General features: G+C 39.4%; 1 protein-coding gene across 3 annotated transcripts in view; it reads right to left on the bottom strand.

Moving 5' to 3' along the window:
* LOC122927654 (myocardial zonula adherens protein) overlaps window positions 1–16,848 on the bottom strand; it is a 124,669-nt gene that overhangs the window by 24,897 nt on the left and 82,924 nt on the right. For all 3 annotated transcript variants that reach the window (XM_044279700.1, XM_044279699.1, XM_044279701.1), the window contains 5 exons: window positions 16,694–16,774; window positions 8,696–8,857; window positions 7,889–7,981; window positions 5,807–5,920; window positions 2,395–2,547 (listed from right to left, as the gene is read on the bottom strand). In XM_044279700.1, the coding sequence (XP_044135635.1) occupies window positions 2,395–2,547; window positions 5,807–5,920; window positions 7,889–7,981; window positions 8,696–8,857; window positions 16,694–16,774 (603 nt within the window). The remainder of the gene's footprint in view (window positions 1–2,394; window positions 2,548–5,806; window positions 5,921–7,888; window positions 7,982–8,695; window positions 8,858–16,693; window positions 16,775–16,848) is intronic.

The following is a 16,848-nucleotide window of genomic DNA, read 5'->3' as shown; positions in this document are numbered from 1 at the left end:
TCGCACCTGCCTTTTCATTTTTTCCCATAAATATTCAATAGGATTGAGATCAGGGCTTTGTAATGGCCACTTCAAAACATCGACTTTGTTATCCTTAAGCCACTTTGTAACCAGTTTGGCAGTATGATTGTCCATTTGGAAGACCCATTTACGCCCAAGCTTTAACTTCCTGGCTGATGTCTTTAGATGTTGCTTGAGTATTTCCACATAATCTTCTTTCCTTATGATGCCATCTATGCCATCTATTTTGTGAAGTGCACCAGTCCCTCCTGCAGCAAAACAACCCCACAACATGATGCTGCTAACCCCGTGTTTCACAGTTAGGATGGTGTTCTTCCAAGCTTCTCCTTTTTTCATCCAAACAGAACGATGGTCATAATGGGCAAAAAGTTAAATTTTAGTTTCGTCAGACCACAGGACATGTCTCCAAAAATGTAGGTCTTTGTTCCTGTGTGCATTTGCAAACATTAATCTGGCTTTTTTATGTTTCTTTTGGCATAATGGCTTCTTTCTGGCAGAGTGGCCTTTCAGCCCATGTTGATACAGCACTCGTTTTACTGTGGATATTGACACAATCTTACCAGCTTCCGCTATCATCTTTACATAGTCTTTTGCTTTTGTTCTTGGGTTGATATGCTCATGTCGTACCAAAGCACGTTCTTCTCTGGGGCACAGAAACCTTCTCCTTCCTGAGCGGTATGATGGCTGGACATTTCCATCTTGTTTGTACTTGCGTATAATTGTTTGTACAGATGAACGAGGCACCTTCATGTATCTTGAAATTGCACCCAAGGTTGAGCCAGAATTGTGCAAGTCCACAATTCTCCTTCTGATATCTTGGCTGATTTCTTTAGACTTTCCCATGATGCTACACAAAGATGCAGTGTGTTTCAGGTGTGCATTTAAATACATCCTAACAAACCTAACAGAAGCTTCCACACACATGACATCATCATATGGGCAGTCCAGAATTGTTTAAAGGCGTAGTAATCTTAGTTTGTAGATAGAACGAAGTCCAGCTCTCAAGTGGTAAAGGTGCTCTGACCTGCTCTGCACGGATCCGGGCTGTGTTCACACCCAACGTAGATGCAACAAAAAAGTCCAAATGGATCCAGCGAGTTAAATCAATGATTCTTTATTTTTAAAAATGTATAAATAAGTAATATTCCTGCATAAAATCAATGCGTTTCAACCATAAGACAGATCTTCTTCATGGATTCAGAGTATAAAGTATTCAGATACAGGCATGTAACTGCTTTTTAAGCAAAAAGCGGGGAATTAAATCAATTGAAATGTTAAGGAAGGCCAGCAGTGCAGGTGTAGGGTAAAATGTAAATAATATTAACTTGATGTACATGCCTGTGGCTGAAAACTGACTTGGACTAAAAAATATATGTGAGTAAATCATATAATGACAGGATATACAATAATGCAGGAATGAGAAACAATCATATATTAATAATGTAATAAAATATCTGTATGATAATTCATTCCATACGGGTGAGCTGTGTTTAAGGTAAAAATCCAGAAAGCTTCTATCTCTAATAATAATTTTTTGAAACTGCCCCCTCGCTTGTATAATTTAACTTTTTCTATACCAATTAAACTGAGGGACGCAACCTTACTATTATGTTGTTCCAAAAAGTGCGATGCGCCAGAGATGTTACGATTTTTATTTTTGCTGGTGATATCATTCAGATGCTCATGAAAACGCACCTTCAGTTTTCTGGTTGTACTGCCTATGTAAGCTTAATTGCATAGTGTGCACATGATCATATAGATGATGCCTTCTGTGTTGCAATTTATGTAGCTTTTTATTTTGTATTTCATTTCTTTTTGGGTGTGTGGGAATTATTTGGTTGAGTGAATGTAAGAGCTGGCTTTTGCAGGGATGATTCTCACAGGGATAAAATCCTAAATTGGATAGCCATGTGAGAGATAGTAATCTTAGTGTATGTAAACTTTTGACATTGCAGAAAGTACTAAAAATGCCTTAAAACATTCTCTCTCTCTCTCTCTCATTATTCTGGCATTTGGCAAATAATAATAATAATGATGGTAATCCTAATTGACCAAAAACAGGAAAGGTTTATTCTAATTTCATGTCAGATATTGAGAAAAACATGCAAATGTGTCTTTTTATATAGTGTATATAAACTTCTGGTTTCAACTGTATATCTTATGTATATGGCCAAAGTGAGATATATGGAGCAGGCTCAGGACTGGTGACCCCCTGGGCCAATAAATCGCTAGGATGCAGCTTAAAACTGTATAGCATAAGGACTGTAGTCAGTGTACTAACCGGAAAGTGCAATGTTATGCTTAGCACTCCTAAACCCTAAATCACACTAAGCAGCTATGCGCAGTATGACCGTGGTAAGGGATTGTATTTACCTTTACTTTTAACAACTGGTTTTCAGCTTGTGCCGCTTCCAACAAACACTGCTTTTCTTTCAGTTTATCTAAAGAGTCATTATAGGAATGTTTCAGATTCTTCACTTCATCTTTAATGTTGCAGTTTTCCAAAGTCATATCAACTAGTGTTTTCTGAAACAAAGATGAAGATGAGCAATAATGCTACCAGATGAGTCTTTAAAAAAAAAAGTGACACCCAAAGATTATTTTTGTGACTGTAAAATTAAAATTACTAATACAGCATTTAGACTGCCCGGCGGAGCAGGCAATTATCGGGAAGGAATTATTCCTTTTCGATAACTGCCTGCTTGTCAGTGGAGGTAAAGGGCTGTATTTACTGTACATGCAGCAATCTCCTCCACTGTTATAAGGATGAGTGATGCCTACTGCAATCACTTGTCCTCATACAGATTCAATGTTTCACGACAGCAGAACACTGTTTACACAGCACAGTCTGCTGCCCAGGAGCGATGATTTAATGGGCAGCATCAACAACTAATTCACCCGATGAACAAGCATATTGCACATTCATCAGATGATCAGCAGCACCCTTACATGGGAGGATTATCAGGAACAACTGTTTGTAGTAACACTCGTCCCCGATAATCGGCCCAACCATTAGGCCATGTAAACCTGTCTTCAGAGCGGCTGTCTAGACCTGCAGCAGATTTATCACAGGGGCTCAGACTGGATGATGAATAGACAGGGATAGACACTGTTCTCTGACTCTGTGCCAACTACTGGTTGACTCATTTTGAGACAGAATTTTATGCCAGAATTGCGGCATTGTCAAATGGGTGTTAAGGCGGTGCACCTTAGGCTACTTTCACACTAGCGTTCAGGTGTCCGCTTGTGAGCTCCGTCTGAAGGGGCTCACAAGCGGCCCCGAACGCTTCCGTCCAGCCCTAATGCATTCTGAGTGGATGCGGATCCGCTCAGAATGCATGAGTCTGGCAGCGTTCAGTCTCCGCTCCGCTCAGCAGGCGGACACCTGAACGCTGCTTGCAGCGTTCGGGTGTCCGCCTGGCCGTGCGGAGGCAAGCGGATCCGTCCAGACTTACAATGTAAGTCAATGGGGACGGATCTGTTTGAAGATGACACAATATGGCTCAATCTTCAAACGGATCCGTCCCCCATTGACTTTCAATGTAAAGTCTGGACGGATCCGTTCAGGCTACTTTCACACTTAGAATTTTTTTTTACAATATAATGCAGACGGATCCGTTCTGAACGGATCCACCGTCTGCATTATATGAGCGGATCCGTCTCAGACGGATCCACTCTGAACGCAAGTGTGAAAGTAGCCTTAGGCCATGCCCTTTCATGTGATGCCCTACCTATTTCGGATAATTCACACCCCCTTTTCAAGTCATAGAAAAGAGTACAAACCTTAGTTATGCCAAAAGGCGCCAAAATGGGGCCAATTAGAGCCATGTTTTAGACACATTATAGCCATGGACACATTACTAAATCTGAGCGACTGTCTATGACCTAAAGATACATGTAAATATAATTGAGCCTTTACTAATGCATTGGTGTCTATGAGAAAAGCAACCCATTGATTGCTTGTAATAGTTCCCTATGGGAACTATAAAAAAAAATAAAAATGTTAAAAAAAAGGTTTTATAAATTAAAAAAAAATTAAAAAATATGAAAATTCAAATCACACCCCTTTCCCCAAAATGGGAAAAAATATAAAAATAAAAAAATACACATCATAGGTATCCCAGTGTGCAAAAATGCCTCTACTATTAAAATATAAAAAAAAAAAATTCCATACAGAAAACGGCAAAACTGGAAAAAAAAGGCAAAATGGCCCATTCATCGTTTTTTGGTTGCTTTTTAATAAAAAGCAATCAAAAAGTGGTAGACACTTCAAAATGGTATCACTGAAAAGTACAGATTGCCCCACCAAAAATTTGTCTTCACACCGCTCTGCACACATAAATACTAAAAAAGTTATAGAGGTCAGCATAAATTAGTGACAGAAATGCTGATTTCAGGGTGTGTCACTCATGAGCTAAAAGTAAGTGGTTGCTGAGAACCAGCATCATAATTATTGCAGCCCAGGCCTTGAAAAGAGTCAAATCTGCCTGAGAAGAGTCCTGGTTATACATAATCTCCTGCTCTCTCACATACCTGCTGATTGGCAGTTCTCTCCTAGAGAGAAAGGGAGAAGACTAGGTAGAAGACTGTCAGACATCAGCAGGTGGGCAGGAGAGCAGGAGATCATGAATAACCAGGACTCTTCTCAGGTGGCCGGGACTCTTTTCCAGGCCCAGACTGCAATGATTGTGATGTTGGTACTCGGCAACCACTTACTTTTAACTTATAAATGACAGACAGAGCGCTGAAATCAACTCACCTGTCTCTTCTTTATGCTGCCGTTAGTATGGACAGCATAAAGTTGATGACAGTTTCCCTTTAAAGTAAAAATATATTGTTATGGTTTTGGGAGGGCTGGGAGAAAAAAAAAGAAAAAAAAAAAGGAAAATCACCCAGTCATGAAAGGGTTAAGGAGGACCTCATATTCCCCATAAAATAGAAATTCTTCAATTCTTCCTTTTTTTTATCATTCTGCATTTTGCTGCTCCTCTGTTGTTCTTCCTAGACACTGCCAGCATTAACCGGATAGTGTGTGAGCATGAAGTGGCACCCCCCGGTAACACCCAGTTGGCAATTTATTTTTAACTTTCTAGGAGCAATAAAAGAGGAACAACACACCACAGAGTTATAAGAATTTTTTTTACAATTCTTCATAAAACTGATATTTCAGGGGTGGTAGCAGCTCCTCTTTAACACCAAACATAATTTTTTCACTGTTGCATTCAAAGGCCATAACTTTTTTTATTTTCCATCGACATGAATGCTTGTTTTTCGCAGGGGTATTTTTCAAATGATTTATTTGGGGAATTGTTCTAGCATTGCTAAAATAAAGAATTAATTAATCCACTATATGATAGGATATTTCTCCTATGTCTCTTTATATTAAATACCATTCAATAAATATAGCACAGTGTGCTTTCCTTTCACTACTATGGGATTTCCAAAAATAAATGAGACAATTACCCGATTTTTTTGAAGTCACAGAAGGACCTGTCCTTTAGATAGGTGTAGGTCCCAGAGGTGGGGACTGCACCTATCGGACATTTATGCCATATCACTGTGCCATTAATGTCCCAGATAGGAATACCCCTTTGAGGACCATTTTGTCACCATCTGTGAATTATTCCTATAAGTACAGGAGTTGGCTTTATTTTCTATGTGTATTTTAATTGGTATTTAGTATAGAGATACATGGGAGAAATATCACATTATTTACCAGATTAATTCATGATGCTTTTTCTAACAATACTAGGACAGTACATTATCTATGTTTAAGAAATAATACCTGTATTTCTATTGATGAAGCATTTAGAGAGCTATTGATGTCACCAAGACTATCAATGGCAGAAGCTTGTGCCTGGGTATGGTTCTCCAAAAGTTCTTGCTGTGCTGATGAGACCTAAAACAAAAGAAATACTCCATGAATAGGGCTTTTATGTAGACATTTTTAAAGGGAACCTGTCAGCGGCAAAAGCCATCCCAAAGCGCTAACAGTACCTTCAAGTAGCCGGCAGTGAGTTTCTAATGATGATTTTCTTACTGCATTCTGATGAGGCAGAAGTATGAAAAACTTTCTTTTATCCTCCGTCCGCGCTATTTTCCAGTCAGGCTTAAAGTCAAGGGGGCAGCGGCCTCCTTGCTTCAAGTCAAGGTAACCATGCCCCCTTCGCTGTGACTGACCGCGCTTATGCCAGTCATAGGAGAAGGGGCAGGGAAGGGGGCGCGGTTACCTTGACTTGAAGCAAGGAGGCCGCTGCCCCCTTGACTTCAAGCCTGACTGGAAAATAGCGCGGACGGAGGATAAAAGAATGTTTTTCATACTTCTGCCTCATCAGAATGCAGTAAGAAAATCATCATTAGAAACTCACTGCCGACTACTTGAAGGTACTGCTGGCGGTTTGGGATGGCTTTTGCCGCTGACAGGTTCCCTTTAAACAGGAAGATTTACGATAGTCCTTCAGCTAATCTACAAGCTCATTTAGATGAAGCAATAATAGTTTTGATTCACTTCCAGTTGATCATTACCTAGTCTTATGGTTTATCCTCAAATCAATACTGTGCCCAAGACCAATTACCATACAGAAAAATCAGGCATAAATGATCATAAATTACTGAAGTTCTGCAATGCACTTTTTTTCTGCATGATTTATATTGATGAAACACATGGTTGCAATGTGAAACCACTGATCATTCGTGAGAGCTTTAATACATTGTTAAATAAAAGTAAATGAAGTTAGTAAAAATACTCATATATTATTTATTTAAAAAAAAATCATGTGTGAATTTTTCTGCAGCGTTTTCCGGAGATCCAATTTACCATTGAGTTGGATGGAGAGAATTTCATACAGGAAACTCACAACAAAATCTGCACCCTAATTCACACCAAAATATCGGCACCAGTGGATTTTCTGGTAGAAAATTCTGCCACGAGTGAGGGCGTCCACATTAGACTTAAAGAGGACCGTTCATGTTTTTTTTCTTAGTTTAGATAAATACCTTTCCTTGCTACCACCCTGCCTGTTTTTCCAAATATCTCTCCTATGCCCCGCTGTGCCCCCTGAAGTTTTCCCGCTCAGTATGTTAATACTGAGCATCGGTACAGGGAGGAGGAGATGCCAGGTTCCTCAATGGGTGTCTCCTCCTCCCTGGATGTGAGCGATCCAATCACAGTGGAGAGCATCACAGCCAGGAAGAAGGTGAGATTTTTTTCTCCCTGGCTGTGACGCTCTCCACTGTGATTGGATCGCGGCACAACCAGGGAGAAGGAGACGCCCATTGAGAAACCCTGGTGTCTCCTCCTCCCTGTACCAATGCTCAGTATTAACATACAGTGGGGCGTAGGAGCGATATTTGAAGAAAAAAAAATAAAAACGGCCGGGTGGCAGCATCAACTGCAAGGAAATGTATTTATCTAAACTAAAAATAAAATTAAAAAAAACATGAAAGATCCTCTTTAAGTTGATCAAAATGAATTATTCCATCCAAAACGATCATCGTCAGATGAGATGTAATAACGAATGATCGCTTTAGCTGACTGATGACAGACTATCACTGAAAAGAAGTTGGCCATGTCTAAAATTTTCTTGCACTAAACAAACAAAATTTGATCTTTCTTCAAAAGACTTTCTGAGATCTTTTGTCCATCGTCCGGTGTCACTGAACATGTATGGCCAGTTTGAAGAACTGTAACGGCCAATATGGACTAAAATGTGTATGTGTAGTGCAGCTCAACCATCAACCTACTACTATCTAATGTGAATGGCCACCTTTAGTAATAGAACAGTTCAGATTGCTAGTGAATTATAAGCATATAGTGACAGTAAGAACCATAAACTATTATAGTACAATGTTGAGTTTTAGCATTTACCTTCATTTCTTGAGAAAGACGTTTAATTTTCTCTTTCATATCATCATATTCTCCAAACATTCTCTCTCTTATCTTTTCCAAGGTCACTCTTACCTGCGGTGCAATAACAATTGTATACACATTAGGCCAAGAAAAGCAAATTTGTTTTATAAACTTGTGAGATGGCCCAGCTAATCTCAGTTCCATTTGGAATTATTTACCAGTCCCATAATTCAAAAACTGAGTTTTGAAATACCAGTGTTCTCCAGGCTGTTGTGAACCTACAAGCATTTACTGAGAGCTGCATCAAACAGCTGGAGAGCCATAGGTCGGAGGCCACTGCCCTAATCTATGTCAATTTGAAAACCTCTTATACTTTTATAAAAGTTTCCTATAAAACATTTTCGGTATCGATATTATATAGTACATGACAGTGACAATGACTTTTTCTAGAACCACCTGACATGGATCCAGAGATCTTCCCATTCATTGCTCCAATTACTTTGAAAAGTTTATTTCAAGCTGGCAGTTTAGGGGGCATGTATGAGGGGGAATGTCCTTTCTACTGCAGCTGGTGGCAGTTGAAGGAAAGAACTTTGCATTTGCTTCCATCTCAGTGAGCAGGACAGAGAAATTAGGAAAAGAGCAAACAGCAGGTGGGGTTATACAAATACATTTCATTGAATCACTCAGTAGCTCTAATACATTTTAATTACCAACAGTTACAAAAGTATTGATAAACAGGGTCTGGTTTAAAAAATGTAGAATGTTTTTTTGTGGGACAACCCCTTTCACGGTCCATGATGTGGACAAATTCACTACACTTACATCTTTAATATAATTCATTTCTTCTTTCAGTTGATGGGAGGACCATTCATAGACAACAACCTCATTTTGATGGTTGTTTTCGGTCCTTTGTACGACTCCATAAACCACTCCATGCGAGGCTGTTTCAGATGGCTGAGTTCCTTTAGGTACGGAATAGAGGTGCTGTGAAGACAGTCATAATAATTAGAATAACCAACCAAATATCTACAGTACATTGTAGAACAAGGCTAATTTTAGCAACTTTTTATTTTACTAATGATTGGTAGCTCATAGTGTTCTTTCCAGCTGGAGAATATCAATATCAGATTTATAAATGATTGGTTATAGTGAAATTTGACTTTAAATTTAATAAGATCTTTGGTTATTGTGCAATATAACAAAAAAAAAATAGCAAAAATATAATCAGTTGTGGTGATGATACTGTGCTGTGGGTAATGTATTAACAGCCCTATGGCGCTGATGACTAGATGTATTCATATAAAGGACAAGGTATGTCTCATCCTGCACTGGGTGGGAAAGCCCCAACAGAGACATAATGAAGAACTATATAATAAGTATATTAATTACTGAATAATTCACCATAAACCTGTTCTTCTAAACAAGTTTTTGGTTTATTCTTTCATTTAAGGCATGGGGTTTCAGTTCACAGTTCTTCTGCCTGCTTCCCTGATCTTTCTCCTTCTCTAAATTAAATATAAAGGCCAAGGAGTTTTATGGCTGCTTGAGGCTTACTTAAAAGAAATCTGTCACCACATGCCTTGAAATAAATCCATTTGAAGTAGAATATGTGGACTTGTCAGAAGATTCTAATGCTTTTTTTCCTATCTTTATACGTGGCCCAGATCCAGAGAAATAAGCAATTTCATTTTATGCGAAATAGCTCCTTGGGGCAACAAGGGCATTACTGTTGCACCAGAGACTCATCAGCCCAGTTATATTTGCTGCCCCTCACTGCTTTGACTTACAGTGCCAGGTACAGTAGAGGTAATCACACCTAGCCATGAAATCTCCTGGACTGAAGCTCTTCGGGCTGATGGTTGCATGCGCAGTACAGGTTCCATGAGCCCGGTGAGCTTCAGTAGTATACAGCGAGTGCGCAAATCAAAGTGGTGCATGCACTGCAATAAGATTTCAGGGCCAGGAGTGGGTCAAAGCATTGAGGGCATGGTCTGGCAAGAAAATGATCAGAGCCTCAGTTGCAACGGCAGTGGCTTTTTTGTACCAAGGGGACTTCTTTGTCTACATTTAGGCCACGTATAAAGATGGGATAAAGAGTGTTATAATCTGCTGACATCATGTCATCTGGATTTATTTCAAGGTATGTATTGACAGATTCCCTTTAAAAGGAGTATTCCCATCACCACCATTCATGGCTATGGTGGCCAGTAAGTAAATGGAAGCTAAAGAAACAATGTAGCAAAGCGAGATGTCTAGTTTCCATAAGTCAATGTGCTACCGTGTTTCCATAGTGCCCATTCAATTCTATAGGAGTTAGGAAAGCTTCTTGTATGCACATTCTGATACCAGCCATTAATGGCTGAGATGGGAATACACATTTAACTTCCTCATTGTGCTGTTATTTGATGACAACCAGCTCTAAAATATGAAAAGGGAAGCAAATAACATTATGAGTGTCATGAAGGTCATAACAATTAAAAATAAGGCTGAAGAAATACATTTGTCCATCCAGTTCAGTCTGTTATCCTGCAAGTTGATGATCCAGAGGAAGGCAAAAAAAAAATATGTGCGGTAGAAGCCAATTTTCCCCACTTTAGGGGAATAAAATTCCTTCCTGACTCCAATCAGGCAATCAAAATAACTCCCTGGATCAACGACCCATCTCTAGTAGCTATAGCCTGTAATAATAGTAACATAGTTTATAAGACCAAAAAAAACATCTGATACCAAGATAGTGTACAGTGGATAGAGCTGACCGGGTGTCCGACTCCCACTGATCTGAGGACACGTAATCAATATCTAATCACTGGAAACCCCTTTAATGGACATCTTCAATTGATGTTAAATGTGTGTGTGTCCACAGAAACCCATGCAACTTTATCCACATTGACTGTAGCTTTGTAGAATTACAATGCTGGTGAACTGGCCATTGCCAAGGTTCACAGGGTACTAATGGAAAACATAAGTACAAATAAGCAAATATTTTTTATAATTTTTTTTAGATAGTTATGCAGATTGGCACTATCTTCTTATTTAGCAAAAATGTGTTCCTTGTCCATTCTGCAATTTGATGAAACAGAAACACCTAAAGATGGCAGAGGGCATCTCAGCAACAGCAGTGTACAGGTCTCCCAACAAGTAAAGGTGAGTCACACCGGTGTATTCATAAGCTCATTTCTTTATTACCAGTTAAGAGATGTAGGAAGTTGCTTTAAAGAGGTTATCCCATGACTAATGTGAAAAATTAAAATCAGACATCATATAATACATAACAATCTCTTTCCAACAAAGCTAGAACCAGCCCTGTACCTCACATGGATCCAGAGATCTCCCCATTCATTGCTCTGCTAGATTTATATCAAGCTGGCATCTCAAGGGGAGTGGCTTTTCTGCTGTAGATAAGGGGGCGTGTCTCAGCTCTCCCTATGACAGCTCAGGAGGCAGTTGAAGGATGAAACTGAGCATGTGCGGCCATCTCAGTGAGCAGGTCAAAGAAATAAGAAAAAAACAAACAGCAGGTGGCGCTATACAGATACATTTTATTGAATAACTGAGTGGCTGTGCTAAATTTTTTATTACATGCAATTACAAAAGTGTTCATCACTAAGTGCTGGTTTGAAAAGTGTAGAATATATTTCATGGGAAAACCTCTTTAATCTGGATTTACATGGGCTGTATGAGCGGCCGATTCCCCACAGTCAGCTGCTCGTTCAGTGAAGGAGACTGCTGTATTTACATGCAGCAATCTCCTTCACAGTATGAGGACGACGGATCGCCATTGCCAGAATCATGGTTTCTGAGCAGCAGATCACTGTTTAGACCACATGATCTGCTGCTCAGAAGCCATGATCGGTGGTTCCCGTATGAACGACAGGATCACCTGATGAACGAGCGTTTCCTGTTTAACATCCAAGGAAAACATCTGCATGGAGTTTGTATGTTCTCCCCGTGTTTGTGTGGGTTTCCTCCGGGTACTCCGGTCTCCTCCCACACTTCAAAGATATACTTATAGGAAACTTAGATTGTGAGCTCCATTGGGGACAGTGATGCTAATGTCTGTGAAGCATTGCAGAATATGTCAGCGCTATATAAGTGAGTAAAATAAAAATAAATTTACGGCACATTTACATGGCCAGATTGTCAGGAATGACCGTTTGCAGGAACGGTCATTCCCAATAATCTGCCCGATACTCAGGCCGTGTAAATGCACCTTTAGAGTGATAGTGGGTGCCCACTGTCAGTAGTATTATTAAACTATTCAAAGAGCTGGAAATCCTGACCAGGCAAATGTAAACAGCAAAGCCTTCACACCAGTCCACAAAGTAAATCATTAACATACTTTTCTCATAAATCTAATCTCTTGACAGCTGCTGTCCTCCTCCTGCCCTTTTGATACCTTCTGCTGTAGGTTGAAATGTTACTTACAAACTTGACTGCTTAAAGGAAATGTGTCACCAAAGATTTTATCTGAAGGTTAAAACCAGACTCTGATTTTATTTTCTGATTACAGATTTTTTTATTCTGTTTTCTGAACTTGAAAATCACCAATTGTGATTGGTGGAACCTGTCTTATCTATACACAGAGGTGATATTATTACAGGCAGGATTAGAATGATATAGAACTGCAGTAAAGTGATTTTACAGAACAAGAAGTGGTGCCTGTTAATAGGCTTAGTGGCCAGTGCAAAAACTGCAGAAATGTATGGGGCTCATTTACTATCCAGAATTACGCCTATGTTAGGGTGCATTCACATCACCGTTTAGCTTTCCGTTCCTCTGATCCGTCAGAAGAGAGAGAGAGAGGACAGGATCCTGTAAAAAATGGATCTTGTTGCATCAGTCATGCATAGGATTGCATAGGATCAGTTTTTTTTTTACAGAATCCATTAAAAAAACTGATCCTGTTGCATCAGTTGTCATCCGTTGAGCCATTTCTGTCTGAGATCCTTTTTTTTTAGATGGAAACAAAAGTACTGCATGCAGTTTTTTTCCCATGTAAAAAACTGATCTCAGACAGAAATAGCTAAAACTGATGCAACAGGATCAGTTTTTTTTACTGGAACCTGTTTTTTTTCCTCTCTCTCTTCTTCTGACGGATCAGAAGAACGGAAAGCTAAACGGTGATGTGAATGCACCCTTAGGCATATTTCTGGCGCAGATTGCGGTGCAATCTGCGAGTTTTTCCGGCTGATGCCAGATCTAAAGCAGTGAGCATGGTGTGTCAGGGAAGGGGATGGGCGGGCATTTTCTATGCTTGTTTTAGGCATAGAAAAAGGTCTAAAAATAAGCCGCAGCTCCTTCATTGGATAAAAGCATTGTTGATGCTGACACCTAAATCATTGTTACCTTGCAGCAGATTGCCCTAAGTAAACAGGGATCTGCTTCATAGAAACAATGAATCTGTATGGGGACGAGCCATCGCAGTAGCAATCACTTGTGTCCATGCAGTGGAGGCGTTTGCTGCATGTTCATACAGCTTTCACTTCCTCCGACGAGTAGGCAGTTATTAGGTTCTCTTTAAAGAGGTTGTGCACCCCTTTAAAGAGAACCAAGTGACCATGAAAATACAATGCAATCTGCAGGCAGCATGATACAGAGCAGGAGGAGCTGAGCAGAGCTGAGTTTTGTGGGAGAAAATTCAATAATTTATACATTTAAATCTCTGCTCTTTCTGGGTTCAGTTATACATAGGGGAGTTGTTATTAGTGATTTATAGCAGTTTCTGTGTAAAGGCCCCTTTCATGACTATAATATACGTGATGTCTATGCCTTGTGCAGTTAGCATACATAGAAACGTTTGCAGCATGACTTTAATCTGAAGCGGTATACATGTACAGCACCAGAATATAGTTCTGGCTGTTGCAGGTCAGGTCCCTGGCTGTCAGTGAGGACAGCTTCTGCCCTCTCCATTGCTCTGTATGTAGCACTCAATAAGCGCTATGAAGTGAATAGAGGAAGCGGCTTTGCAGCTTGCTCTATTGGACCTGGCAATCACATGCTCACCAGGTTTCTCGAGCATAGGACAGCTGCAGGCAGGGGCGTAGCTAAATGCTCATGGGCCCTGGTGCAAGAGTTTAGCTTGGGCCCCCCTTCCCTCAGTGCTTTGTGGCCAGGGGCAGGGAAGCACATTGCCTTCCTGCTGCCTGAGGCAAAAATTGAAACGGCACCCCCCCCCCATGCCAAATTCTTGACCTAACACCTTCCCTCCAGCCAGCATGCACCTTCTATAAAACAGGTGTCTTCTCATGTGGTTCAAGGGTCTTTGGGCCCCCTCAGGCTCCTGGGCCCGGTAGCGACTGCTACCTCTGCACCCCCTATAGCTACGCCCCTGGCTGCAGGGCCTTAGGAGACCCTGATAAGCTCTGCTTGTGTGTCCCTGTGGGAGCTGTTTTCCATATAACTTGGGCTCCTGTGGATGTCCCAGTTACCATGAAAATGTATGACCTCTAAGGGGACATATTATGCGCCAAAAAAAGTGCAAAAATATAAAGTAAAAGAGAAAATGTAAAAAAAAAGTTAATGACCTCTTAGGGAGACATATTTTTGGGCATAAAAAGTACAAAAATATAATAAAGAATGCAAGTAAAAGAAGAATGTAAAAAAAAATAATAATAATGCCTATACTAACCAAACCTGTCACTCACCACAGTCACCCCATGCACATGAAACTATACATGTTATACATCAAAATGACTGACAAAAAAATGGGAATTCATTTTAATAATTCATTTTTGTGTCAGTTTGTATATTTAAAGAATTAGCAGCTATTACTTTTTAAAATATTTAATGAACATTTAAGCATATTAATAAAAAGCCTTAGGTAACACAAAAAATATTTTGGTAGTCCAACAAATAAAAAAAGTTAGGGTCGCTACACCACCAAGTGCACTAAATCACAAAAACAATTTCTGGTCATTAACCCTTTCAAGACCAAGCCATTTTTCACCTTCGTGACCACGTCTAATTTTGCAAATCTCACATATGTCACTTTATGTGCTATTAGCTTTGGAATGCTTTTACTTATCCAAACCATTCTGAGATTGTTTTCTCATGATGCATTGTTCTTCATGATAGTCATAAATTTGAGTCAATATATTTCACTTTTATTTATAAAAAAATCCCAAATTTACCAAAAATTTCAAAAAATTAGCAATTTTCTAAATTTCAATTTCTCTGCTTTTAAAACAGAAAGGATAAATAAAATAAAAAAGCTCATAAAATATTTATTACTTAACATTCCCCATATGTCTACTTTATGTTGACATCATTTTGTAAATGTAATTTTATTTTTTTAGGACGTTAGAAGGCTTTGAATTTTAGAAGCAATTCTTAAAATGTTTAAGAAAATTTCCAAAATCCACTTTTTAAGGACCAGTTCAAGTCTGGGGCCTACATAGTGGAAACCTCCCATAAATGACTCCACTGTAGAAACTACACCCCTCAAGTTTCTCAAAACTGATTTTACAAACTTTGTTTGTGTTCCATTTTAATCATTTTTTTTCTTCAACACATCGAGGGTTAACAGCCAAACAAAACTTAATATTTATGACCCTGATTCTGCAATACACCCCACATGTGGTTGTAAACTGATGTAAGGGCACACGGCAGGGCGCAGAAGAAAAGGAAAGCCATATGATTTTTGGAAGGCAGATTTTGCTAGAATGGTTTTTAGATGCCATGTCCCATTTGAAGCCCCCCTGATGCACCCTTACAGTAGAAACTCCCAAAAAGTGACCCCATTTTGGAAACTAGGGGATAAGATGCCAGTTTTATTTATACTATTTTAGGGTACATACGATTTTTAGTTGCTCTATATTAAGTTTTTGTAAGGCAAGGTTACCAGAAAATGGCTGTTTTGGCATTGTTTTTATTTTGTATTTTTTAGAAGATTCATCTGACAGGGTAGATCATGTGCTATTTTTATAGAGCAGATTGTTACATATAAAATATGTCTAGATTCTTTGTTTCAGTTTTACATAATAAAGCATTTTTTTTATTATGTTTTTGTGTCTCCATTTTCTGAACGCCTTATTTTTTTATTTTTCTGCCAATCATCTTTTGCAGGGGCTCATTTTTTTTGCAGGAAGAGTTGATGTTTTTATTACTACCATTTTGGGTACATATGATTTTTTTTATCATTTATTATTACACTTTGGGCAAGGTGACCAAAAAATTTGTTATTTTGGAACTGTTTTTATTTATTTATTTTTACAGCATTCACCTGAGGGGTTAGGTCATATGACATTTTTATAGAGCAGATCGTTACGGCTGAGGCAATACCTAATATGTATACTTTTTCTTATTTATTTAAGTTTTACACAAACTCCGGCAGGGAGTGCGCATGGCTGGTAAAAAAGGTTGGAGGCAGGGCGCATGGGGGGGCACGTACAGATCGATGCAGGGGGCACAGATGGGGCCCACAGATTGGTGGCACGGAGCACACACTACCTGATTTCAGGCTCTCATCTGCACAGACTAACCAATCGGATCGATCTCCAGAAAGGGACCACTCTAATTGGTCCCTTGCCGGCATTACTGGACTGTATGCTGTCCGTGATAGTGGCAGTGCAGGGGAAAAAGCTTCAATCCAAGCGTTTTGCAGTGCTTGGATTAAAGAGCTGCCATGACGCTTATACATGTGCTAGCGGCACGAGGTATGTGCAGATAGGACGTATATAGCCTTTTCACACCAAACTTTGTATCAATCTGCTCAGTGCCTTCTGGTCTATTACATACTGCCTGCATGTCATGATGACAAGTTTCCTTTAAATAAATTTGCAGTGTTACAAAAAAGAGCAATATAGAAGTAAAATGTCTCACAAGAGTTGGAGGCTCAGATGGGTTGCTATCAGAAATGAAGCCATTTCGTTTTCTTCTGTCAGTTGTACGTCTGGAGTCCACCTTAGTAAGAAAACAAGAGTTGTCTTTTAATAGCATGGTAAATTTATCTGAAATTAAAAATTATTCCAAAAATA

Source organism: Bufo gargarizans, chromosome 2 (assembly GCF_014858855.1).
Source record: "Bufo gargarizans isolate SCDJY-AF-19 chromosome 2, ASM1485885v1, whole genome shotgun sequence".
Lineage (NCBI taxonomy): Eukaryota > Metazoa > Chordata > Amphibia > Anura > Bufonidae > Bufo > Bufo gargarizans.
This window is presented reverse-complemented; position numbering and strand designations above follow the sequence as displayed.